The sequence below is a fragment of the Microcaecilia unicolor genome, chromosome 1 (genome assembly GCF_901765095.1).
Source record: "Microcaecilia unicolor chromosome 1, aMicUni1.1, whole genome shotgun sequence".
Taxonomy (NCBI): Eukaryota; Metazoa; Chordata; class Amphibia; order Gymnophiona; family Siphonopidae; genus Microcaecilia; species Microcaecilia unicolor.
In genome coordinates, this window is record NC_044031.1 from 394,462,318 (window position 1) to 394,488,814 (window position 26,497).

Sequence of the window (26,497 nt, forward strand, 5' to 3'; positions counted from 1 at the left end):
ATAAGGACTTGGCTAGTGGGGTCATCATTAAGTTGAAGAGGATTGGTGATCCTTGAGGTACTCTGCAGTCTGCTTTCCACGGTGATGATATGTTTGAATTTGATTTCACTTGATATGTTATGGGTCATAGGAAACTTTTTTATTGGCTTATCTGGCATTTACTAGGCTGAAGTTTCCAAGTAGCGGTCTGATAGTTATGGTTGTAGTTTTAGAGATTGTTTGATGGTGGTAGGCAGGTATTCATGTGGTATAGCTAGATAAGTGTTTTGACTCTTGAGTTTGTGTCCTCTAGACAGATGGGGGAGTCTATTTCTTCTTCCCCAGATTACTGGGATGTATGAAGATCTTTGTTTTACTAGGCCAAAGCAAATTCTTGTTTAAAGTAGGAAGGATTATGGAGCTCTCTAGCTATTCACTATAAAAAAAAAGCTTGTCTTTTTTGTCTTTACTAAACGTTAGTAAAGGAATCCCTTAGTGTTAATCAAAAAATAGTTTCACATTGCATGAATTTATTTTATGAGGCCATCTAAGCATTTACAGTCTCTTACTGCGTTCACATGCCCGTAGAATTTTGAATGTTAATTTATTGTTTGCATTTAAATTGATACTCATTATGACTTTAGGCAAGTCATGTCACTCACCTCTGCCTTGGCTACACAGAGCTGAGTTCAGTAAATGGCACCCAAAAATTGGTGCTGGAAAGAGCAGTGTTAAACTAGTATTCTGTAAAGTGTGCTTTGCTCAGAGCACTCTTTATATAATAGCGCTTATAGCGGATTCCTGTTTTCAACTTTAGTCACCAGCATTCATACCTGCTGAGACCTGGTACAAATGGCAGCACTACATTTTGGGAGTTAGGCACGCAAATGACAGTTTTCTGTAACATAGTGCTTAACTTCTAGGAACGCCCCCTGATTCTTCTATAACCCCTCCCCCATGGCCCTTTTGATTTGCGTGCATGAAACTTTACACACCTGATTATAGAACAGCAACTAAGCCAGATAAGCACACAAGTCAAGTTATTGTCAATTAACTCCAATTATTGATAACACCTTGTTAATTTATTTGCGTGTGCATCTGTCTTGCATGCTCAAAGGTGGGCCCCCAAATTTTGGTGACTACTATAGAATCCCAGGGATAGTATCCTAGTCCTATTATGCATTGTTAATAAAAAGGCCCCATTTCATAACTATTGTACCTGAATGCGGCTCACCTTAATCTATGAATAAAAAGGTGTGAGCTAAATCTAGATTAATATCTTACCACCCTGTTTACTAAGCTGCACAGCAGTACTGACACAGCCCATTCAAAGTGAATGGGCTGTGTCAGCGTTAACGCGCGACTTAGTAAACGGGGAGGGAGGCATAGAAATTAAAACGATTTGTGATGTATCATCTTAATAAAAATCTTAAAGGTAGCAGTGTACTATTTTGAGGTGCTAACCTTGGTCCTATTCGTGTAGAAAAACATTTTCTTGAATTTATCTTCTGTTGTCTTGCTTTGTGTGATAGATTAATGACATATCTGGAACCCAAGTGACAGAACTGCAGCATGTCTCGGGCACGTCAGCCCCCACTTGTGACTGGTATCTCTCCAAAAGAAGGAACTTCATGGACAAAAGTCACAATTAGAGGAGAAAATCTGGGCACTGGGCCTGCAGATCTCATAGGTAAACTGAAAGATTTGAGGAACAACCTCTTAATATCTCCCATTTCAAGCGTAAATATATGTATGTAAAATGATGGGGTGGGACTAAAGGAGCATCTGACTGAGAGTATTCCCCATCCAGGAAAGTATTTGTTTGGGTCTAGTTTGAACTTCTTTTTTTGCCTAGCAGTTTTTCCCTATGCTCCTTTTGGGCTTCTTGCTGAATTATAAGCAACTTCTATTGTGCTAAGTTACCTGGAGCCTTCCTTCACACCTTCAGAACTACCTATGTTTAATCCCCTTTTTATAATCCCCACTCCCATCTAGTTGTCTCCTATCATATTAAAGTCTATTGATTTCTGTTGATGTTTTTCAGGTTTTTAGATGTAGATTATGGAGCTCATTAATTTAAAATATGTTATCAACAAACATCTAGAGTTCCTTCCTTCATTTAAACATTTATACCATTTTAATAGCCTGTAGATGGTAGCTATGTGTATGTATATCTTAAATGAAAATAGTGATAAGTATTTTTGGTATTTAATACCCAGAAGGTTGCTACCACACTTTGGGCTTCTTTTACTAATAGATGTAGTGCATGCTAACAAGCCCATTTTATTCCTATGGGCATCTTAGCATTTAGTGCGCACTAATCATTAGCGTTTGGTAAATCCATTAGTGCGCCTTAGTAAAAGAACCCCTTTATTTTTTGCAGGTCCCATTTTATGAAGTGGAATCTATTGATTAATAGCAGACGAGTCAATCTAACAAATGTTGCCCTTCTGTAAAGGGACACTGGGAAAGGAAAAACTCAAATCTTCAAAGGATTTTACCTGTGCATGAGTAAATGCTGCATATATTACTAAAATTTTGTCTTCCTTGTTCCACTGTGTATGGATGAATGGGCCTCAATTAATAGATTTTAGAAGCTTGATTACATTTAAGATTTCATCCTATCTGAATATTGTATTGTGTTGTACTAAAAGAGGATGTGGTGGCTTTTAAACATATTTTATTCATGTTTAAAGCTGTCTAGCATATAACTAAAAATAGCGTATATTCTGAGGATTATCAAAATGGAGAAGAGTAAAGTGCTTTAGTACCGTGGTACAAACCATATTCCAGCAAATGTTTTGTGAAAAAGTTGGCAGAGACTGAATATTAACAATGTCTATACCAGTGATTCTCAACTCCAGTCCTCGAGAGTTTTCCTAGCAGGTCTGGTTTTAATGACAGGAATTGAGAACCTCTACAAGTAAATCATTCAGGGAGATAGGGTAAGTTTGAAAGAGCTTGGATATATCTTTCTTTTGCACAAGACACTATCGGTTTATTAAACACAATTGATATTAGAGAATGTGTGGGTTCTCCTTAATTTTACCTAGAGTAAGTGATGGCCAGGAAAGGCTGGAGAGGTGGTGTTAAGCATTATTGCTTAGGAATTTTGCTCCCAAGTTAAAATATTAGAAATTTACAAGTCCACTGTGTCTTTCACTTATTTTCTGTGCTAAGAGCATCTTTGGTAGGAGTACTTTTTTTCATCACCAGCCTGGTTAATGATCTTAACTGAAACTATACATTTTGTTTAATAGGGGGTTTGTCAATAGTGCATTGTTTAATCTCTAGTATTAATAGCGGTAGACTGTGTTTCTTCAGTCGATTTTTCTAGTGAAACTTTGCATAGTAACTGCCCAATTTCCAGCCTGCTTTTTTTTTTTTTTTAGGTGATAGTCTGGTTGCAGGAACACTCTGTTTCTGTCAGGTCATTTCATTTTCTGACTTTTCATTGTATGTGGTTTGGGACCCTAAATGGGATCACAGAACCTGATTTTGGGATCATGACCTGGATAGGCTCTCCATAGGGTGCCTCATTATTCTGTACCTTGGGGAAGGGGGGGGGGGGAGACAGGTCACACAATTTTATTTGGCCACGATCATGGTGTTAAACTGTTAATGACCACAAAAAAGATTAATAAGCACTGCTCTAAGCTGTACAGGAGTCCTTCAAACACATTGGTGCCAGTAGGGGGGGGGGGGGGGGGGGAATGATGCTTCAGTATCGTGTTTTCAATTTGCTTGTCCCTTGCTATTGAAAATCAGATACTGAAATAGCACTGCCACTGGCAGGATTGTAGGTGGAGGACCCCCACACAGCTTTAAAAAAAAAAAAACCATTGATAACAATTGTTGATTGTTTATGGCTTAATTAATTAGTCTATGCACAGATCTGCAATATGGGCATAAATTTGCGCACCTAACTTTTGGGCGACCTATATAAAATCTGGGAGCTATTGTCCCAGATGTGGGGAGTATGGAGTATAATAGCCCACTGGATGGTGTCTGATGTTACCTCTTTCTTGGACAGCCACATCAGGTAGCTAAGCTTCACAGGGCCCACTAAGGCACTTTCATCTAGTTTGAGCTAATATTCTAGTTCCCTGCAATCTTCCTGGCTCTCAGTGACAGTCACATTGATGTCACTGTGCATCTCCATTCTAGGCACTAGGCACCCCGACATAATAGCCCTGACAAAACAGCCTTGTAACAAAATAGCCCTTGACAAATCAGCCCCTCAACAAAATAGACCTTGACAAATCAGCCCCTCCCACAAAATAGCCCCCTAGAAAAAAATAACACATCACAAAAAAAGATGATAAACTACAACTGAAATCTTCACTGATAAAAGACTGCTACCAGCATTGCCATGTATAAAGCATATAAAATAAACGCAATTATATAGCTACCGATATTCATGATCTGTTCTGTTTAAGGAAACCTTTCTTCCATCAACATACTAATAAAAAAACAAAACAATATTGTCATCATTTTCTTAGTGTTACCAACCTTATCCTATTTGGCAAGGTAAGATTACTAGGAAAAAAATGCAGTGCCATATTCTGGGCAGGCCGTTTTGACAGTGGCTTTTTTGTCGGGGTCATTTTGACTGGGTACCCTCCATTCTAATATATCTGAAGGAGGGAGTTTATTAAATTCATAGTTCACAAGGAAGTACCGTTTCTTTTCCATTATGTTATGCATTAGAAATTACATTTTATATGATTATTGATTTTTGTAAGTATAGAACTAATACTAGACATGTATATAGTGCTAGATGTACATAGCTGTACAGGTGCACACAAGTCTCTGCTGTGCATAGCTTATAATCTAGTAAGACAAGCAAGTCAACATTTTCACACTGATAAGAAATGTTAGTATGATCTCTGAGAGCTTAAAGAGGAAAAAAATAATAAAAATATTATCACAGCCATGCCATTTACCTTCTCTGCTTTTATTCCAGGTTTAACAATCTGTGGACATAGCTGTCTGTTGACTGCTGAATGGATGTCGGCCAGTAAGATAGTGTGTCGTGTGGGACAAGCTAAGAATGATAAGGGGGACATCATTGTCACTACCAAGTCAGGAGGAAATGGAACTTCAACAGTTTCTTTTAAACTGCTCAAGCCTGAAAAAATAGGTAATCAAAAACTGTGTAAATTAAATAGTATAACACTTTTGATACTTAGGGAGGGTAGGAGTTTCTGGCACCATTTGATAGCAGATTACATCTATTTCTCTTAGGTCTATAAAGGTTTGACTCGGGAGGGACATATCAATGATTTTCTGACGACAAACAGGGCATTAATTTTCACAAGTGGGTAACACCAACTTTCGTTGCCTGATCCGGGACTTATGATTAGCATAAGTAGAGCTTTGTGGAGCGCAAGACACGCTCCACCGCACACGCATGAATGCCTTTCTCCCTACCGTGAGAGCGCAGTCTCCTCAGTTCTGTTTCTACTGGGGTGAGGAGAGGTGTGTGTTTTTTTTTTTTTTTACTGTCTCCTCACTTTACTCATTCCATTTTTAGATTGGCAGATGCGGGCATAGCGGGTTTGATGTCAGGTGGAGCAGATCTTTTGTAAATAGGTGTCAGTGTGAAGCCGAAGGGCTGATCTGCAAAGGTGCCATTTTATTCAAAATCCATTTAGGGGAGCAGCCACTCGCATTGCATCCCACCTAGCTACGTCTCTGCATAGTAGGACAATGTCTGGGGTGACCCACTGAGCACAATTGACTTCCTCTATAGCCTCATGCACTGCTAAAGACTGAAGCGGTCTTCTAGTGTTTGCCATTTTAAGGTTAGCAGATGCAGCGGTGGCAGGATCAGAAGCAGATGTATTCAGTACCTGGAGAGTCTTAGGTATATAGAAAGGTGGCAACTCCTTATGAAACACCCATACTGCGCTGGGATCCTCAGATTCCTGACCAGCTGAGCAGAAATGCCTCCTGGCATAGCCTCATGCTGTCCTCTGGCTGGTCACAAGAAAGGGGATCTGGTTTCAAGATCCGCGGTGGCCATTGGCTGAGAGAGGCAATTTCTTTAGCTGGCCTCTATATGGGACAGTCTCTCCCATTGCCGGTGGCAGCGCTTTCTTCCAGATCGCAGTTGACTTCCGAGTCCCGTCTGGCTTCAGTGGCTGCTCTTTGCAGTTCGGCCACTTGGTCCTCTGTCATGCTGTGGATGGCTTTTGCAGATCGTCCACTTGATGTGCTGTCCTTCCCTTGCTAGGCTGCAGACTTGACACAGCAGCACATGTAGCTGCGGCCTGTGGAGCATCTCTTCAGTCTGCTGAGGTTGTAGTACTCCACCCCACTTGAGGACTGCTTTGATACATCCCACAAGTCTCTGGATTGATCTGTGGGATGCTGTGGAAGGTAAAATTAGTCCTTACCTGATAGTTTTCTTTCTATTAGTCCCATCAGATCAATCCAGAGGCCCACCCTTTGTTGTTCTGGGTTGAGTGTTTTCTTCTAGTTGCTTCAGTTTCATCAGATTCCTTCATTTGATTTTTGGCTACAAAAAAAAAAAAAAAATCAAGCAAAACAAATCAAAACATAAAGGAAACCTGTTATCCTCCCGCAGGAGTGGCTGAGGAGCTTATATGGGCTTTATGCATGCAGGAGAGAACTTACTGTTAGATTTCCTCTTCCTTCTTTCACTGCTCTGGTATCGACAATACTGAAGTTAAGATGGCTGCACATGACCGCATATAGTAAACTTCTGAAGTTCTCTCTCTATCTCCACCTGCTGGTAGAGGGACATAACCCACAAGTCTCTGGATTGATCTGTTGGGACTAATGGAAAGAAAATGATCGGGTAAGGACTAATTTTACCTTCTTTTTCGTCGTCATTGGGCCGTCAATATGTTACTTTCCTTTCAACATTGTAGTTCTACCCCCTCTTTTATATCTGTCTATAGTACATGCCATTTAATGTTCATATGCAGTAGTTTGTAAACTGCGGAGAAGGCTGCCATGGGGTGGTATAGTAAATTCTTTAAAAACTTAGGCCTTGACTTCGGCTGGGCTTTTTCCCTTCCTTTTTGCCATGCCTTGCCCCTTTTTCAGGTAACAACCCTTTGTTTAATTTAGCCGAGGAAGTTTTTCCTTCCATGTCCATGAAGGTTTCTAGTGGCTTTAAGCACTTTATCGGGTGCAATTAGACGATCTCTTGGAAAGACACCCATTCTTGGTGTCTTCAGTGTCTTGGGCCCAACCATAGCCCGACTAACTGTTCTCTACCTTCGTATGAAGAAGACGACCCAGGTTTCCAGAGAGGTTCAACGAAAGAGGATTTTTGGAGCCAAGTCCGGTTCCTCGGCATCAGTGTTGAGCGTTGGTAAGCATGGCTGCTGTTAGACTCTTAGACACTGGGATCAGTGAAGCATTGAGTGGGTCTCCACCTGCCTTGAGGCCTCCTGGTATGCAGGTCCCCTGGGACTGTCCAATGTCAGACACGACCCCAAGGCGATGTGTGGATTTTTTTTTTCTTTTTTTCTTTATCTTTTAATTTATTACATTCACAATAACCATCATAAATGTACAGAAGTGGAAATTTCGAAAAAAAAAAAAAAAGCAATAAATTTTACCCCCACATATAATATTTTGAAATAATTGACCTCAAACATGGGGATCCAAGAAAGAAAATAACTAAAAAAAGAAAAATCACATGAATAGAACTAACTATTCTTTCAGAGGGAGGAGGGTCAATCAGAAGTTACAGCCAGTAGCGGATTACAGGAAGCTGTTGAAGAGGCTTCTTCATTTGTTCTCTTAATTCCAAAAATTCTTGTAATTTCTTGGGTTCAAGAAAAAGGTAATTGTTTGAATCTAGAGAAATAAAACATTTACAGGGGAAACGGACCAAAAAGGTCCCACCAAGGGCTACCACTCTCGGTTTAAAAGCCAAGAGCTCACGGCGCCTGGCTTGTGTTTCCCTTGAATTGTCAGGAAACTTTTTTATCCTAGAACCCAAGAAATTATCTGACATATGGTGAAAATACAACTTCAAAATATTGTTCTTGTCTAAGTCAAAAGCGAAAGTCACTATAAGAGTGGCCCTCTCTGCTATCTCTGACTTCTCCAAAATATCAGTCAAATTCATATCCACATTTTCAGTCATAGAAGTCTTTTTAGAAATATAAGTTGCTTTTGATACCAACGGGTGGTTATCAGCAGGAATTTGCAAAATGTCTGAGAAATATCTCTTGAGGAGTTCAGCTGCAGATATATATGGTGTTTTTGGAAAATTAATGAATCGTAAGTTTTTGTTTTTTTTTTTTCATTTGGTTCTCCAAAAATTCCAATTTTTTGAGGAAACAAAATTATCCTTGATTACTAAATTTACTGATTTTTTTCAGAGAAACCATATCTGTGTTTAATGATTCAAAGTTTTTCCCCTGGGCTTCCACCTTCGTAGACAGGCTTTGATAAATATTTTTAAACTCACTTGTTTATTCCTGAAAAGTTTTAAGACATCTGAAGAAGTGAGTTGTTCACGCTCTGCAAAGCCTCCCATAAGGCATCCATTGTAACGATTGTAGGCTTCACCAACCTCAACTCCTCGACGGAAACCGCTCCGGGAGTCTTTGGGGAGGGGAGCTCACTCTCCAAGCCGATAGTTGATATTTCAACCGGATTTGATGTTACACCGAGCCCTCCCTGCATTCCGCGGATTCTTTGACCCACTTCGGGCGAATCTCGCTGTGTCAGCAACGGCGAAACATGATCGTTTCCGGGTCTTGGAGGGGTGGCGCCGGCAGGAGGACTGAGCGTCACTCCTTCTCCGCTAGTATCCGGCGAAAACGCCTTGCTGTTCCCCGAAGTAGCCGCTGATGTCGCTGACGTTGTGACCCCGTAATGCTCCAAGGTAGGCTGGGACGTGGTGGGATTTCCAGCAGTGCTCAGGGAGGGATAAGCAACTGTTTGTCCTTTCCTCTTGCCCATATTCCACAGGCAGCGTGCCAATAGTCACAGGAAACTTGGAGACAGAACGAGCCAGGCTAACGTGCGTCCTCCCTCATCGCCATCTTGGATCTCCTAGGCGATGTGTGGATTTGACGTCATGCTTGTTGTTATCGAGGAGCCTCAATGACAAGCCAGCACTCCCTCAGTGGCAGAGGAAGCTTTGCTGGAGTTGAGGTGGGAACCAACTTCTCAACACCATCCTCAAGGACATGGCTGCTCCACGTCAAGGCAGGTTCGAGCGTGACACTCCCACCAGGAGGTATTGTCTGACACTGAAGAGGAGCGCTTATGGGATTCAGAAGAGGATCCATGGTACTTTTCCTCTAATGAGTCCTCTGGAATTCCCTCTGAAACCTCCCCTCCACCTGAAAGGAGAAAGTCTCCTCCAGAGTGCCTTTCATTCCCTTCTTTTTTCAAGGAAATGGCTGACACCATTCCATTTCCTTTGGAAGTGGAGGATGAGGCCAGGGCCAAGATGCTCAAGGTCCTTGATTACACATCTCCTTCTAGGGAGGCTGTGACTGTCCCTCCCCATGAGGTATTTCATGAAGTCCTTGTTAGGAATTGGGAGTCCCCTCTGTCGGTCCCGGTCATACCCAAGAAGATCGATACCATGTCCCGGATCCACAATACACCTGGTTTTGATAAGTCTCAGTTGCCTCACAATTCTATGGTGGTGGAATCCACTCTCAAAAGAGCCAGGAGTTCCAGGGACTATGCCTCAGTGCCCCTAGGTAAAGAAGCTAGAACCCTGTATTCTTTTGGGAGAAAGATGTTCCAGGCTTCAATGCTCATCTTCTGAATACAATCCTACCAACTCTTCAAGAGCCTCTACTTGTGAAACTCGGTGCTCAAGTTGTATGACCTAGATCAGACCTCCCTCCAGAGCAGGCAGAGTCACTTCGCCAGTTGGTCATGCAGCAGGTTGGCAGGTGCCCCATATCAGGGGGATATCCTTTTGGAGAGAAGGTTGAGGTTGCAGACCAAATCAAAAAAACGTATTGATACCTTCTCTTCTCTCACCCACTGGGCGCCTTCTGCATCTGCCTTCTCAGCTATGAGGAGTTCCTGTTACTGTCAGAGGCATAGATACAACCCTTCAGCTCGCCAGCCTGCACAGGCTCAACCTCAGCGGTCTTGTTCATGTAAACAATGTGCTCCAAAGACCCCTGTTGCTCCCCACGCAAAGCAAGGGACAAGTTTTTGACTGGCTCCAGGAGGGCATAGCCACAAAAAAAGTGCCTGTCTTGGATGACTTGCAGGTTGGGGGGGGGGGGGGGGTGGCTGAAATTTTTTTCAAGAAAGATGTCCCCTTTTAACCCCCGACCGTTGGTTTCTTCAAATATGCACTCAGTTTTTTTTTTGTTACATTTGTATCCCGCGCTTTCCCACTCATGGCAGGCTCAATGCGGCTTACATGGGGCAATGGAGGGTTAAGTGACTTGCCCAGAGTCACAAGGAGCTGCCTGTGCCGGGAATCGAACTCCGTTCCTCTGTTCCCCAGGACCAAAGTCCACCACCCTAACCACTAGGCCACTCCTCCAAATTGCCCAATGAGAGCTCATTCGTTCAGCTGTCATCACAGGCAGATACTTTAAGAGGAACTCTCAGCCCTTCTGAAGGCCCACATGGTCGAGCCCGCTCTACCAAGGGAGAAAGGGCAGGGATTCTATTCCAGGTATTTCCCTTGTGCAAAAGAAAAGGGGGGGGGGGTGCGTTCCATCCTAGACCTAAAGGCCCTGTACAAATTCCTAGTCCAAGAAAAATTCAGGATGGTTTCCTTGGGCACCCTTCTCCCAATGATTCAGGAAAACAATTGGCTGTGCTCTCTGGTCTTAAAGGATGTTTATACTCGTATCCTGATTCTTCCATCCCACCGGAAGTATCTTCGATTTTGACTGGGAACATATCACTTTCAGTACCTCACGTTGCCTTTAGGCCTCGCGTCGGCTCCCAGGGTCTTCATCAAATGTCTAGTGTTAGTTGCAGCATCGCTAGGCGGATTGGGATTCCATATTTGACGATTGGCTGGTAAAGAGCACCTCTTCGGATAGTTCTCGGGAGTCCATGCAGATGACTGGGTTCTCGAGCTACTAGCGTTCGTTTTAAACTACCCCAAGTCCCATCTCCACCCTGTCCAGTGATTGGCATTCATAGGAGCCCTGCTTGATACACAGATGGTTCAAGTCTATCTTCAGGAGATGAGAGTGGACACTCTTGTCACACTCGCTTCCAGGATTTGAGCCTCTCATCAGGTCACAACTCGTCAGGTGTTGAGATTGTTGGGCCACATGGCTTCCACAGTGTATTCTACACCCAAGACACGTCTTCACATGAGATCACTTAATGGACCCTGGCTTCTTAGTGGTGTCAGGCCACAGTGAGCCTGGAACATGTCATCCAAGTGTCACCGGAGCTTGTACGCTCCCTTCAGTGGTGGACCATTCGATCTAATTTGACTCTAGGACTTCAATTCCAAATTCCTCAGCCACAAAAGGTACCAACGATGAATGCATCTCTCCTGGGATTGGGGGGGGGGGGGCTCATGTAGATGGGCTTCACACCCAAGGTGTTTGGTCCATCCAGGAAACGAATTCCAGATCAATTTTTTGGAGCTTCAGGCAATCTGGAACACTCTAAAGGCTTTCAGAAATCAGTTATCTCATCAAATTGTGCTCATACAGATAATCAGGTTGCAATGTATTACACAAACAAGCAGGGGGCACTGGATTCTCTCTGTATCAGGTGGCCGTCCGGATGTGGCATTGGGCTTGTCAACATGGCATGTTCCTTCAAGCCACTTATCTGGCGGGCAAAAACAATACCTTGCCGACAGACTGAGCAAGATAATGCAACCACACGAGTGGTCTCTCAATATGGGTATTACCCACAAGGTCTTTTGAGTGTGGGGCACCCCCTCGGTGGATCTTTTTGCCACTCAGATCAACCACAAGGTCCCTCAGTTCTATTCCAGGCTTCAGGCCCACGACAGACTAGCGTGGGATGCCTTCCTTCTCAATTGGAGGACAGGTCTTCTGTATGCATATCCTCCTATACCTCTAGTGGGAAAAACTTTGTTGAAACTCAAGCAAGACCATGGAACCATGATTCTGATCGAGCCATACTGGCCATGACAGATATGGTTCCCTCTGCTTCTGGAATTATCCTCCAAAGACCTTCAACACGCAGAACGAGGCAGTCTCTTCTACATCCCAATCTCCAGTCTCTGGCTCTCAAAACTTGGATGTTGAGAACCTAGAATTTGCTTCCTTGGGTCTTTCGGAGGGTGTCTTCTAGTTGTTGCTGGCTTCCAGGAAAGACTCCTGAAAGCTCCTTTCGAGACACTGAATTCCTGCCATGTGAAGTATTTGACCTGGAAGGTCGTTTTCTTGGTGGCTGTTCAGCTCGTAGAGTCAGTGAGCTTCAGGTCTTAGTGGTGGATGCACCTTATACTAAGTTTCATCACAACAGATTAGTCTTCAGCACGCACTCCTAAGTTCCTGCCGCAAATGGTGTCAGAGTTCCACATGAACCAGTTGATTGTCTTGCCAACATTCTTTCCATTATCTTGTGCCCATCCTGGCGAAACCACCTTGTACAGCTTGGATTGCAAGAGAGCATTGGCCTATTACATGTAGAGGACCAGGCCCCACAGACAGTCTGCCCAACTTATTTCTTTTGATCCCAACAGGCTGGGGATCACTATCGGGAAATGCATAATCTTTAATTGACTGGCAGATTGCATTTTGTTCACTTATACCCAGTCTGGGCTGGCCCTAGAGGGTCATGCTATGGCTGCGTCGGTAGTAAGAAATTAGCAAGGCTGCGACGTGGTCTTCAGTCCACACGTTCACATCACACTACTTCCTTGAGCAGGATACCCGACACGACTGTTGGTTTTGACAGTCAGTTCTGATTGTATATAGTTTCAGGTTAATCTGTGATATGTTCTCACTGTTGCGAGGCCCAACTGACCAGTTTGTTGTTTTTGGTGAGCCTGGATTCTAGGGATTCTCCACTTATGAGAATTAATGTCCTGCTTGTTCTCGGAGAAAACGAAGTTACTTACCTGTAGCAGGTATTCTCCGAGGATAGCAGGGTTTATATTCTCACAGTCCCTGCCACTTCCCCTTGGAACTTTGTCTCCTTTCTTTTACTTTTTTGCTGTAGTATAAAACTGAGGAGACTGTGCTCTTGCAGTGGGCGGGAAGGCACTTGCTTATGCGTAGTGGAGCGTGTCTCGTGCTGCACAAAGCTCTTCTTATACTAATTATAAGTCCCGGACCAGGCGACATGGGTCGGCGTCACCCATGTTAGGAGTTACGGACCAAGAAAGGGATCTGGGTGTCGTCGTCGATAATACACTGAAACCTTCTGCTCAGTGTGCTGCTGCGGCTCGGAAAGCGAATAGAATGTTGGGTATTATTAGGAAAGGTATGGAAAACAGGTGTGAGGATGTTATAATGCTGTTATATCGCTCCATGGTGCAACCGCACCTTGAGTATTGTGTTCAATTCTGGTCGCCGCATCTCAAGAAAGATATAGTGGAACTGGAAAAGGTGCAGCGAAGGGCGACTAAAATGATAGCGGGGATGGGACAACTTCCCTATGAAGAAAGACTAAGGAGGCTAGGGCTTTTCAGCTTGGAGAAGAGACGGCTGAGTGGAGACATAATAGAGGTATATAAAATAATGAGTGGTGTGGAACAGGTGGATGTGAAGCGTCTGTTCACGCTTTCCAAAAATACTAGGACTAGGGGGCATGCGATGAAACTACAGTGTAATAAATTTAAAACAAATTGGAGAAAAGTTTTCTTCACCCAACGCGTAAACTCTGGAATTCGTTGCCGGAGAACGTGGTGAAGGCGGTTAGCTTGGCAGAGTTTAAAAAGGGGTTAGACGGTTTCCTAAAGGACAAGTCCATAAACCGCTACTAAATGGACTTGGGAAAAATCCACAATTCCAGGAATAACATGTATAGAATGTTTGTACGTTTGGGAAGCTTGCCAGGTGCCCTTGGCCTGGATTGGCCGCTGTCGTGGATAGGATGCTGGGCTCGATGGACCCTTGGTCTTTTCCCAGTGTGGCATTACTTATGTACTTTATCATGTCAGAGAAATAGCTGTATCATTTGCCCACCTGATGGCAATCTCAATGGAAGAGATCTTAGATATTGCTGACTTAACTTACTTTTATTATTGCTGCTAGTTGAACTTACTACTACTACTACTTAACATTTCTAGAGCGCTACTAGGGTTACGCAGCGCTGTACAAATTAACGAATAAGGACGGTCCCTGCTCAGAAGAGCTTACAATCTAAAGGATCTACACTTAATCATTGTTTCCAGTGACTTTTCTTGGCATTAGCTGCCTCAACAGACATTTATGTAACATGTGGAAGATAGGGTACTGCCTTGTAGGCGCCATCGAAGAGACGAACCAAAGGGGCATGCCCATTTGTGTGTCCCTTCTGACTGTCTTGTGTAATTTTCTTTTATGTGTTTTTGTTGACCCTTTTAATTCATCATATATTGAAGTGATTTGAAGTACGTGGACATTTATGTATGAAATGTTTGTCTTGTTTATAGATATTATGTATGTTTTATAATATGCGATTGTAGATTATGTGGAATATACATTTTTAAATAGAATAGTAGCATAGAGAAGGTTTAGGGGCTTATGTTCAAAAGAAAAAGATGTGCAAAGCTTTGCACAGGGGGCAGATGTTTCTCACATAAATGTTTAAACTATGTACTTTTTTTTAAAATTATAAGTCCAATATTCAACCAAAGAAAAACATTTTGAGAGTGCAATGCTTGGACATGAGATGGGCAGTGTTACGTGATGTATGGTTGTTTTTTTTTTTTTGTGATAACACATAGAAAAACGATTCCCTTGTGCCGGAAAGAAAAATGTCATGAATTAGACCTGCTTTAAAAGCGACTAGCTCAAGACCAAACTTGTCTTTGGACCCATTTGTGATTTTGATGAATTGGAGAGTGGAGAGGTGGCATTGTTGATGTGTGAAAAAGAGTGGCGAGTTGCTGAGTGGTCTGTTAGCTTGTTTTGTCTCTATCTCAAAACCTTTTGATCCTAACATTTCCTGCCTTGCCTCCTCTGTCTCACTACCTCAAGTCCTTGCTGACATCTACTAGCTCCCTTGCCACACCCATCCCTTGCTCTCTATCTCACACCCTTCCCTCACCAAACTCTCACTGTCCCCACACCTCCCATTCAAACCCCCTACCTGCTTATCTTCTGTGTCTCATTATTTCTCTGTTTATCCACTCCCAGTTTGTCACTGTGCTTTGTGTTGCTGTTGTTTTGTGTGAGGATTGTGTTCTGGTGCTGGGAGAGACTGTGCTGTGTGTTGGTGCTGTTTGTGTGAGGACTGTTTGCTGGTGCTGTGTCTCACTGGGTGCAGTAGGTGGAGAAGTGCACAGTGGAGTTACTGGGCTTAGTGTAGTGTTTCCCAAACTGTGCGCCATGGCACCCTGGGGTGCTGCATCAAACTCTCAGGGGTGCTGGAGCATATTTTCCTCACCTCCCTCCACTGCCACCCAAGCCAGTACTTCTGTTTCTCTAGATGAGCAGCAGCGGCAAAACAAGCTGCAGCCACTGCTGGGCTGGCCTTTCTATTCACAAGGCTGACGGTCCTGCCCCCTCGGACGTCACTTACTGTTCCGGGGCACAGCCAGCAGCCTCGTGAATGAAGAGTCCTGCCTTGCAGTGGCTGTAGCTTATTTTGCTGCTGCTGGTCTAGAGAAGCAGCAGCGGCAGGGATGGGAGTGCCGGGGGAGGAGGGAAGAGATGAGGTAAATGCTGGTTTGGTGGGAGAAACGGAGGGGGCTTAGATTGGATGGAGAAAGAGAGAGGGCAGAAGCTGGATGGAAGGGGTGGGGCCGGAGGCTGGATGGAGGGTGAGAGAAGGAGGGCGGAGGCTGGATGGAAGGGGAAGGGGGGGGAGAAGGAGGTTGGAGGCTGGATGGAAGGGGAGGGAGGAGAGAAGGAGGGCGGAGGCTGGATGGAAGGGGAGGGGGGAAGAGAAGGTGTGCATGAGTGGGAATGCAGGCATCGGTGGCTGAAACTTCCCACCGATTTGCTCACGGCGCATTTAGCATGGAGCTTGGGCCTCGGTCAGTGGACCCGTTCAGCTGGTGGGGCTTCGGCATCCCCGTGAGCAAGGGTAGGACTCAATGCTGGGGGGGGAGAGGGGAGACATGAGAGGAAATGTGTAGCATAGGGGCCCTGTGACCCAAGAATGTTTGGGAACCATTGGCTTAGTGGGTTGCACCTGTGGTCGCGAGACACCTGCATGTCAGTCATGAATATGCTGAATGCTGTTGTGGCTGATGCTTTGCTGGATGTGGATAAGAGTTTGGAGAAGAGGCCCTTGAGGAGATACCCCAATCCCAGAGTATTTAGGCTCAGGACCCGCTTCATGGACCTGTTTGACCAGCAATTGCCTTACTAGGTACAACTTTGATAGAGCTGCCATACGTGACCAGCTACAACCACTTCTTCAGTCCAGGACACACAGGAATAATCCAGTGCCAGTCCACCTTAAGGTCACTGCCTCTCTCACCTTTCTTGCCTTGCAGTCGGTGCTAGCAGTCAGTGCAGACCTTGCCCAGCTCGCCGTCTCTAACTATCTTGCCCAGTTTCTTGATCCCTTCCTCACTCACACCTCGCACTGTATTACTTTCCCCACTACCGCCTAGGCCCTCCACATCAACATGGCTCAGTTCTACCCCACAAACTGCTTCCCCCCAGTCATTGGTGTCATGGACTGCACACAGCTATTTTGAGCTACTAAAATTGACTTCTTAAGTGCATCTGTTTTTTTCTAAAGACATGTCATGTTAATTTCTAGGTATCCTGGCTCCATCTGCTGTGTGGGTTGATGAAATGAATTACTATGACATGCGTACTGATAGGAATAAAGGGATTTCCCCTTTGTCCTTAAGACCAGCTAATCCTCTTGGTATTGACATAGACAAGTAAGTGCAGAAGTTTTTGTAATATCGTTATATTGATTTGTGTTTATTCTGTTACCAGGCTTTGAATTCCAGGGATATTGCTGTCCTCCCCCCCCCTCAAAAAAAACCAAACCTATAACAGCAGCAAAGTTTTCAGTTAGGAGTGTAGCTACCATTGAGCAAGCCTGGCAAAAAGCTCAGGGCTGTGCAATGTTAGGGCCCACCTGCTGCGAAACTATAGTGCTCTCTAACTTGTCCCTACTGTGTGACATGTCTTTCTGTTTCCCTTCCTTTCTTCCCCTCGAGTCTGACATCTCTCTCTAGTCATCTAGCTACTCCACCCCCACAGTCCTCCAAATCTGCAGTTGCATTGAAAAAAGGAGGTAGTCTTCTGTTGATCCTGCTAGGGCCTTTCCAGTATTGCATCTCCACCATCAGAGGAGATGGAACATGGCAGCGGAAAGTTTGGAGGTCTGTGAGGAGAAGGGGGGCTAGAGTATTGCTGGACCTGTGGAGGGAGAAGTAAAAGATGCTAGGCCTGAGTGTGTGTGTGGGGGGAGGGTGAATAATAAGAGACTAGTCAATGCTGTATATTCTGATATTTATAGTGAAAAATAAAACAAAATACTAAAGCATAGAACTTAATTACATTTCTCAATTGCATAGCGCTGCAAATTGGCATCTTCAGATTGGCATCAAAAGAAAAAAACCCACACGTGCAGTTAAATTTATATCTCTAAAATGGAGTGAAGGGCGCAGTACTTTCACTTTCCAGATTTTATTTTTGTTACATTTGTACCCCGCGCTTTCTCACTCATGGCAGGCTCAGTGCGGCTTACATGGGGCAATGGAGGGTTAAGTGACTTGCCCAGAGTCACAAGGAGCTGCCTGTGCCGGGAATCAAACTCAGTTCCTCAGTTCCCCACGACCAAAGTCCACCACCCTAACTACTAGGCCACGCCTCCTTACAAAGGTTTCAGCAATAACATTCCATTTGAGGTGATATATTAAATTAAAGATGTAACCCTCAGGTATTCAATAACTTGGTTACCATTATAAAAAAAAAAAAAGAAAAACCCAAAAACAAAACAAAAAAAATTTGAAAAAGCCAGATATGTGGTGAAAAACTATTCTCATACATTACAAACCATGTATGTTAAAATGCGAAGATGATATGTGTTGATCTTAATCCCAAACGGAAACAAGTTGAGTTGTCCAAATACACAGTACAAAAACAGAATATGCATAATGTACACAATGTTATAAATCCAATTATAAGCTGAAGAAAAAAAGAAAATGTACAAACATAAAATAGGAACAAAGCATACATAAAATTCACAGCATGAATTACTGCAATAGTCCAAATCTATTGTAAAACGGTACTCTATCTTATGAGCAGAGCAAACTGTACAAATCAAATACGTCATGTTACAATAACCATGAACATATACAATTTTTATAACTTATAACGTAGAAAAGAACAGACATGTTAATAACATCAAATTGTGAAACTAAGAAAAACCAGACAGCACAAAAGAAAAGAAAGAAAAAAACATCATGGTATAAAGTGGAAAAGAGGAAAACCAAGTTATAGAGTCCAGACAAAGCACAAGCGATGAAAGAAAAACAGATAAATCCATTTCACCATTTAAACCTGCTTGGGGATACAATGTCCAGCTTGGGTATATCGTTGCTCCTGTTGTAACAAAATCTCATCAATGTTACCACCACGCCATGATGTCTGCCGCTTTTATACACAAAAAACCTCAGTCCTGTAAAGGTATGTGAAAAAGTCTACCCCTTCTAATATTGCTTCTATGCTCTATCATCTAAGTTTTTTAACTTTTCATATGGTTTTTCCAACGTACATCAAAGAACAAGGGCAAATGATAAAATGCACTACCTTCTCAGTATTACAATCAGAATGATGTTTCAAAGAATATATTTTACCTGTCCGTGGATGTATAAAATTTGTACTAGACATTGATGAAGAGCAAACAACATGACAAAAACAAAAAAGGAGGTAAAAACCCTCATGAAACCGTGGGATATAAAACAAAAAGTGAGGAGAGTGGATGAAGATACCAAAAATTATATATTTATTCACATGAAAAATAAAAATTAAAATGTAACTTAATTTTTATTTTTCATGTGAATAACTATATAATTTTTGGTATCCTTATCCACTCTCCTCACTTTTTGTTTTATATGAGCAAACAACATGAACCACATGGATTTAAATCCGTAATTACTGTGTGTGTAGAAAGAGGACGTGTGTCTCTTTTAATATAGGACTCTTGTTTATCCCAGGCTTGACGGCTCTTGGTGCTTTTTTTTGACTGTTTCTGCGGTGTGTGCTTTAACCCTCTTTCTGTTGTGTTGAATGTTTCTTGTTTTGCATTCTGCACTGGCTCATTACTGCAAATCAGTCTGTTACATGAAAGTTGAAATCTACAGTAAGTTCCAGATAAGCCTTCTTCCACCCACACGGCACAGATGATAGGATCTTCCCATGGTAGCTTTTGAGCCAGTTTTGTCTGAAAAATGGAGAAGCCTGATGTTCTAGTGCCATCTAATGGACCATAGCAAAGTTGGTGAAGCAACAGTACTAGCAACACTGTTTTTCCTTAAGTAATTTATCAGCAGTTCACACAAACAATATCACTCTGAGCTTTGGTTTTAATCTTGTGGTAGCAGTAAAACAAGATGTGAGGCTTTCAGAAGCACTAGATTCTCAGTGCTTGTGAAAGCATTGGATTGGTGTGTTTTCTACTTGTGCTGTGAAGAGTCTCCTCTGGAGCTTGTGCAAGTATCAGCAGTGTACAACATTTTGAATACAGCAGGTCTACCTGAAGAGTCACCTTGGGGAGAGCAGTTTTCAAAAATGAGACATAGCCATCATAGTGGATTCACAACTAGTTTTGAATAAGCAGGAAAAAATAAGATGAAATTGGGGATAATTGGAGCTAGGAAATTGGCACGCTTCACCTTTAGCGTAGTACAGAGATTTTCAACCTTTTTCATCTCAGCACACTGACAAGGCACTAAAATTGTGAAGGCATACATCAGTTTTTTTAAGGATATATGTCCTCTCTATCCCCTCCCTGCCCTCCTTGAGTTGCTCCCACCCCCACACACTTTAAATAAAAAGACAGTAGTCTATACTATTGTTTGATAAAGGCAAGGTAAAAAATTAAGAGCTCCTAAGAAATGAGGACAAAAAAAACAGGAAGAAAAATCTGGCAGTCAATTGCAGGAGAAAAGTTTTGACTGGCACTTCACTTACCCTGACACAGAGAAGAGAAGAAAAGCAATTTTTGGACAAAGCGCAAAAGAAGGAGAGCTCTTTTACTTGCTGTATTACAGATTCTAAGTGTAAATTATACAAATATCTACTATAATAAAACTCACCCTCAACATTCTGAAGACAACGTTCTGAAGTCACTCAGTCACTCACTGAAGGGTTCATGGATTCATGGTGGTGAAGCCACAACACTGACCATGTCTCTCTGCCCCGCCCTCGCATGACGGACCAATCAGAAGAAACACCCTCAACATTCTGAAACACAAAGGACCATCACAACACCGTTCCCAGGCAACACTAGGCAACGTAAGACGGACCAATCAGAGGAAACTACGTGACAATAAGGGAGGAGCATTCCCCAGCAGAATGGCTCATTATTTGTGCAGCATGGAGAGCACAGAACCACCGCTGGAACGAGAGAAGAATATTCCTGCTGTGGGTATGTGCAAAAATAGACCGGGGGGGGGGGGGGGGGGAGAAATTTTTAAATGCCTAATGCCAGTACTGAAGAGTGCCAGAGGGCCTATAGCACAGACTATATTTGGGATCGCTTGACATGGAGTCAGAGGAGCCGGAAAACAACGTGCCCGTCACCATCTGGGACGTGGGCGAACAGGACAAGCTGCGGCCCAGCTGGAAGGATTACCCGCGACCCAGCCAGCAGCAAACAGCGACCAAGGAAGGGGGAGGAGTACTCCTTCCCTGCCTAGGAATCGCTGGAGACTGGCTGCCAAACTAACGAAACAACCGCACACCGACGCACCACCTCCATCATTCGAAAGGCATCCACTCTTTCTTCAACAGAAATGCAAACTAATAATACAAAACAAACAAAGAATACATGGTTTCTCAGGCAGCTGCAGGTAACTCCCCACCCCCTTCCTCTTCCCCTTTTGCCGAAGCGGCCAAGGACGTGCCCAACCATCCCCAGCCTCAGGCAAGCAGTCTCCCACCTCAGGGATTCCCCGAGCACCCGAAAAAAGACGGCACTGATTCCTGCAGCGCATAAATGTTCCAGCATTCCCCTGCAGCCGGCCTGAAATGGACCAAACATACCGGATCACCCCCCAACGGCCCGAGACCGTGCTCTTCTCCCTTCCGCCAACTTAAAACAACCATCACCGTTCTCAGGCAAGCCGTCACCCACCTCCAGGATGCCCAGAACCCCAGCCCAATGGAAAAAGATGGCGCTGCTTCCAACATCACATTCCTCTTCCAGCATTCCCCTACAGCAGCCCTGAAACGGCCAAAAAATAACGACAGACAAAGAACGTGCTCCTCTACCTTCCGCCCATCTAAAACAACACTGCTGCCTCAGCACAACACAAAAAAAAACATGGAAAAAAAAAAACTCAACAAAGACTGACCCCCCTATAACCACATTTACATTTCACCAACAGAAAGACGCCCCTCCACAAACCTCCTTGACAGACAAAACCACACACACACAATACAACAGAAACACACCCTCAAAGCCACACACCAATCCAACCCACTTTGCCAGCACAGCACAGCACATCCCCCAACCCCCAAGCAAAAAACAAAACAAAAAAAGACACACATCAACAACCTGCACACACACCGCACCCTCACACACTCTCTCACACACACACACACACAAAATAACTCTGTGACACATACACACACACAAAAAAAAACACATGCTAGCGCCCGTCTCATTGGTTTCGGAAACGGGCCTTTTTTACTAGTAATGAATATTAAATAGGGGTGGGCATTTAGTGCACTATTCATTCGATTAATTTTTTAAAGTTTTAACTAGGATTAATTTTTTTCATCATGATTAAAATTTGTAACTGCTGTCTGTTGTCCAGCATTGCTTTCCTCCTCTCTACCTTGGCACAGTGTAACAGAGGGAAGGCATCGGAATCAGTTGCAAGTAGAATGTGGCAGTTGCTGCCAGAGACCCTATGAAAAGCCAGATAAATGTAGGGACTGAGGGGAATGCTGGATCTGTGTGCTTGGAGTTCAGTAGCAGTTGAGAGAAATGGGTGTTTGTGTGTCAGGGGTAACAGGTTTAACAGCAGAAGAGGAAACACTTAGATGTATTTACAGGCGAAGGATGCCATAGGAGAGGAGAAAGGTAGGGGAGGGGGAGCAATGTGCTATGGGAAGGAAGTGTATGTATGCAACCTATCATTATAGCGCAATTAATCACGCAACCAAATGTCTCCACCACATAACTAATCGCAGTTAAAAATTTTAATCGCTGCCCGGCCCTGATATTAAAATGTGTGTTTGCAAACATTCTATTAGAACTAGCTCAGAATTTGATTCATTTGTAACGAATTGCACTACCACTAAAATCTTCTAAATTCAAATATGAAGGAGGGACATCAATCTAAAGTGCATGGGTGTTTCTATCTTACAGAAATAAGTTCAAAACAGCTAGTTCCAAACTACAAGTACCTGAGCTGGCAGGGATCCCTAAGCCCCGCCACCTGAAGATGTCTTATGCTGGTATTCTGCACATGGACGAAAACTGAGCATGCGCAAGGTACTGGCATCTGCGGTTCAGGAAACAGCTGTGGTTAGGAGCTTCTGGGCGTCTACGGGGACCTCTTCATGTTAGATGATTCACTGGTTTTTCTTGTTCTGGAATGTGCTTTGTTGTTTACAGGATTTGGTTACTGGAGCTCTATTTCTGTTATGTAAAGTTTGTGAAGTAATCATAGAATGCGGCATATTTTCTTTTGCAATGGCAACTCTAGTGCAGGCAGTTGGTTATAGAGTGGTGGGGTGAGGAAGTGTACAATAGTAGGTGTGGCAAGGGACTTGTGTCCACTTGCACGCGTATACCCTAGTATGCTGTCTTAACTCCTATTCGGCAAATACCCGCCTAACGTACATGTGACATCTTTGTGGGAAAACAAATGGGGCAGGCTGTCCACTGAGTGCATGAACACTAAATCGCACGAGGTATAGATGCACAAAAAGAAGTGGGAAGTGGACCAATGACTTCAGGACGTAGAGACTATGATGGTGTGTAAAAGAGTAAACTTTATTGAAGACTCGACCCAGTACTGTGTTTCGGCAACAGGCCTGCCTGTGGGAGTCTAAAAAATTATTTAGAACAAAAAACATAAATATAAACATGAAAAAAGGTCAATACATCAATATATTTGATAATATATAGATGTTTTTCAATATATATATTATTGATTTAATCAATATTCTTTTATATGTGTCATCTATATATTATCACATTTTAGAATTATTGATGTATTGACCTTTTTTGATGTTATATACACATTTCATTGTTTTAGGTGTTTGATAAAAACAACAAAAAACTTTTTAGAAATTTATATTTGAAAACTCAAATTTTATTTATTTTTATATTTATACTAGTAGAAAAGGCCCGCTTCAAACACAAATGAAACGGGTGCTAGCAAGGTTTTCCTCGGAGTGTGTATGTTTGTGAGAGTGACTGACTGTGTGAGAGAGAGAGAGTGAATTTGCATGTGTGTATGTGACTGTGTGCAAGTGTGTGTCTGAGAGAGAGTGTGTGCGCCTGGCCTCCCCCTTCCTCCGTGTTCCAGGGTCGTCGTCCCCCCTCCCTCCCCCCTCCCTTCCTCCATCCGAATTCCAGACCCCCCCTCTGTGTTCCAGACCTCTCCCTCCCACGCTCCGAGTTCCAGGCTCCACTTCCCTGCCTCCCTCCGACTTCCAGACCCCCCCTCCGATTTCCGGGACCCCCCTTTCCCGCCGCCAACCCTCCCCTGCCGCCGTCGTCAATTCTGGCTGGGTCCGCCTCGTTGTGTGCTGATTCGCTGCTCCCTGCATCGCGGCTCCTCCCCTCTCCCTTCTACTGGCCAATCTGATGTCTCTTTTCTTTTGTCTCCTTCCCCTGCTCCTTTCCTATTGGCCACTGATGATTTCTGTTCCTTCTCTCTCCCATTGGCTAAGAGTCTCCTCTCTCTCTCCTACTGGCCAATCTGATGTCTCTTTTCTTTTGTTTACTCCCTCTGCTCCTTTCCTATTGGCCACTGATGATATCTGATCCTTCGTTGCTTCTTGTCTGGGGCGTTTGGGAGGGCGGCAGTGTCGTCAGGGCGGTTGGTGAGCGCGGCAGGTTCGGGAGGGTGGCAGCCAGTCTCGAGGCTTTTTGGGGGTTTTTTTTGTGCACGTGCCAGTTCATGGGATTCGATCAGCTGTGTGTTTTTTTTTGTTTCTTACCCTGGCTCACGTCATAATGCAGCCACTGACGTCAGTCTGATCTACGGAGCCTAGCAGACCAACTCCGAGGGAGCCATGGTCCCAGGCAAGTCAGAACGTTGGAGGTGAGAATTATTATATAGGATTTATGTTTTTTGTTCTAAATAATTTTTTAGACTCCTGAGGCAGGCCTGTGGCTGAAACACAGTACTGTGTCGAGTCTTCAATAAAGTTTACTCTTTTACACACCATCATAGTCTCTACGTCCTGAAGTCATTGGTCCACTTCCCACTTGTTTTTGTACATCTTTGTGGGATACATTTAAACACTGTGGCCAATAATCAGTGCTATTTAACCGACCAGGAATGGTCTGAATATCATCTGAATATGAGGCCCATTGTGTTCCACACTTTTAATATTTCATGGATATCCAGATAATTTATTTGTGGGTTTTATTTTGGGGTAGAAAGTGATCCTTCATTTTGCTTCCTATAGTAGATAATTAATTTTTATTTTTCCTGTGCTGTACTGCTTATACAGAATGTGATTTCTTAGTGTATCCTTTTCTAATATTTAGTTCTTTATTCTGTAAATGAAGATTGGTTTGTGTTCTGTGAGTGACTGAAGTAATAGATTTAAAAATGTCAGTGTTTCCAAAGTTTCCATAAATATGAAAGTGGTTTATGTTGACATAGAACTGTTTACTTAGAAATCCATCATAAATTTCACTGTAAGGCATTATTTGGTATACTAAACACTACCCCCCCCCCCCATGTTAACTCTCCCCCATGTTAACTCTGGGGCCCGTCGAGCCTAGTTACTCCCCTGCTTGATATAAAAGCTCCCAGGTACCTATCTCACAGTTACCCCAAGATGTCTGCTGAGCCCTCCAAAAACCACCGCCTCCAACTGTACACCACTACAATATCCCTTATAGGTGAAGGGGTCACCTATATGTGGGTTCAGTAGGTTTTTGGTCAGTTTTGTAGGGCTCACATTTTCCACCACAAGTGTGACAGGCTGAGTGAGATATGGGCGTGGGTCCCTTTCTCTACAGTGCACTGTACTGACCACTACACTACTCCAGGTACCTGCTTGCTGCTCTAGTAGAACTGGCTATAACATCTGAAGCTGTCATAGAGGCTGGTAAATACCATTTTCATTCCCATTTTGGGGGGAGGTGGGAGGGGGGTCAGGGACAACTGGGGGTCGGGGTCATTCCTGATTCCCTGTGGTCATCTAGTCATTTAGGACACCTTTGTGTGCCTTTACTTGTTCTAAAAACGGATCTAAATTACAACATTGAAATTTGAACCTTAGATGTTTTCGTTTTGTTCCATTATAGCTAAGAAACATGCAACTATTAGGATTTTCCTCGGTCTGCCCTAATCCCAACCCTGAAATACCCCTGACAACACCCCCTTGTGATTTGGATGCACTGTCGATGAATTGCATAAATAAACGTCTTCAAAATAGGTTTTGAAAATACCGATTTGGATGTTTTGAGAATAAATTTGTCCAAATGCTGCTTTGACACTTTAGATGTCTTTCTTTTTTGAAAATGAGCCCCTATGTATCTCACTTAGAAGAGCAGCTATTACTGTCTCTGTGCTGTGGCCAGCATGGAATCCTGATTGTCATGAATGGAGTGCATTGATGACTTCTACATGTGACCTGCTGAAGCTGGGAAAAAAACAATAACCCCTCCTTGTTCCCCCATTTTAGTCCTTGTCCACTCCACTCTGCTCCCATCACACCTACGCCCGTTCCTCATTCTGCTGCACAACAGATCATGAGTTCTGCAGTCACACTGAAGTTCAGGTTAGAGTCATGGGCCTGTAAGGTTTTTTCTCATTTGAGATCCTGAACCAAAGTCAGGCCTTGAAGCAAAGCTCATAGCTGTAATGATAATAGACAATGCCTATTATATTTATCTTTTCATTTAGTGCAATACATTCTAACTCTTCCATCTTATTTCTTTGGCTTCTGGCATTTGCATTCAGACATTTCAAACAATGTTTGTTATTCTTATTTACAACTTGCTCAGCAGATAACAGTGATAATTTGATATGTTTAAAATATGTGTC

At 43.4% G+C, this 26,497-nt stretch overlaps 1 protein-coding gene across 1 annotated transcript in view; it reads left to right on the forward strand.

The window, feature by feature from the left end:
- EXOC2 (exocyst complex component 2) overlaps positions 1-26,497 on the forward strand; it is a 300,400-nt gene that overhangs the window by 8,641 nt on the left and 265,262 nt on the right. Inside the window, exons 2-4 of the mRNA XM_030210951.1 lie at positions 1,512-1,669; positions 4,946-5,122; positions 16,828-16,954. Coding sequence (XP_030066811.1) covers positions 1,552-1,669; positions 4,946-5,122; positions 16,828-16,954 — 422 coding nt within the window. The 5' untranslated portion in view covers positions 1,512-1,551. The remainder of the gene's footprint in view (positions 1-1,511; positions 1,670-4,945; positions 5,123-16,827; positions 16,955-26,497) is intronic.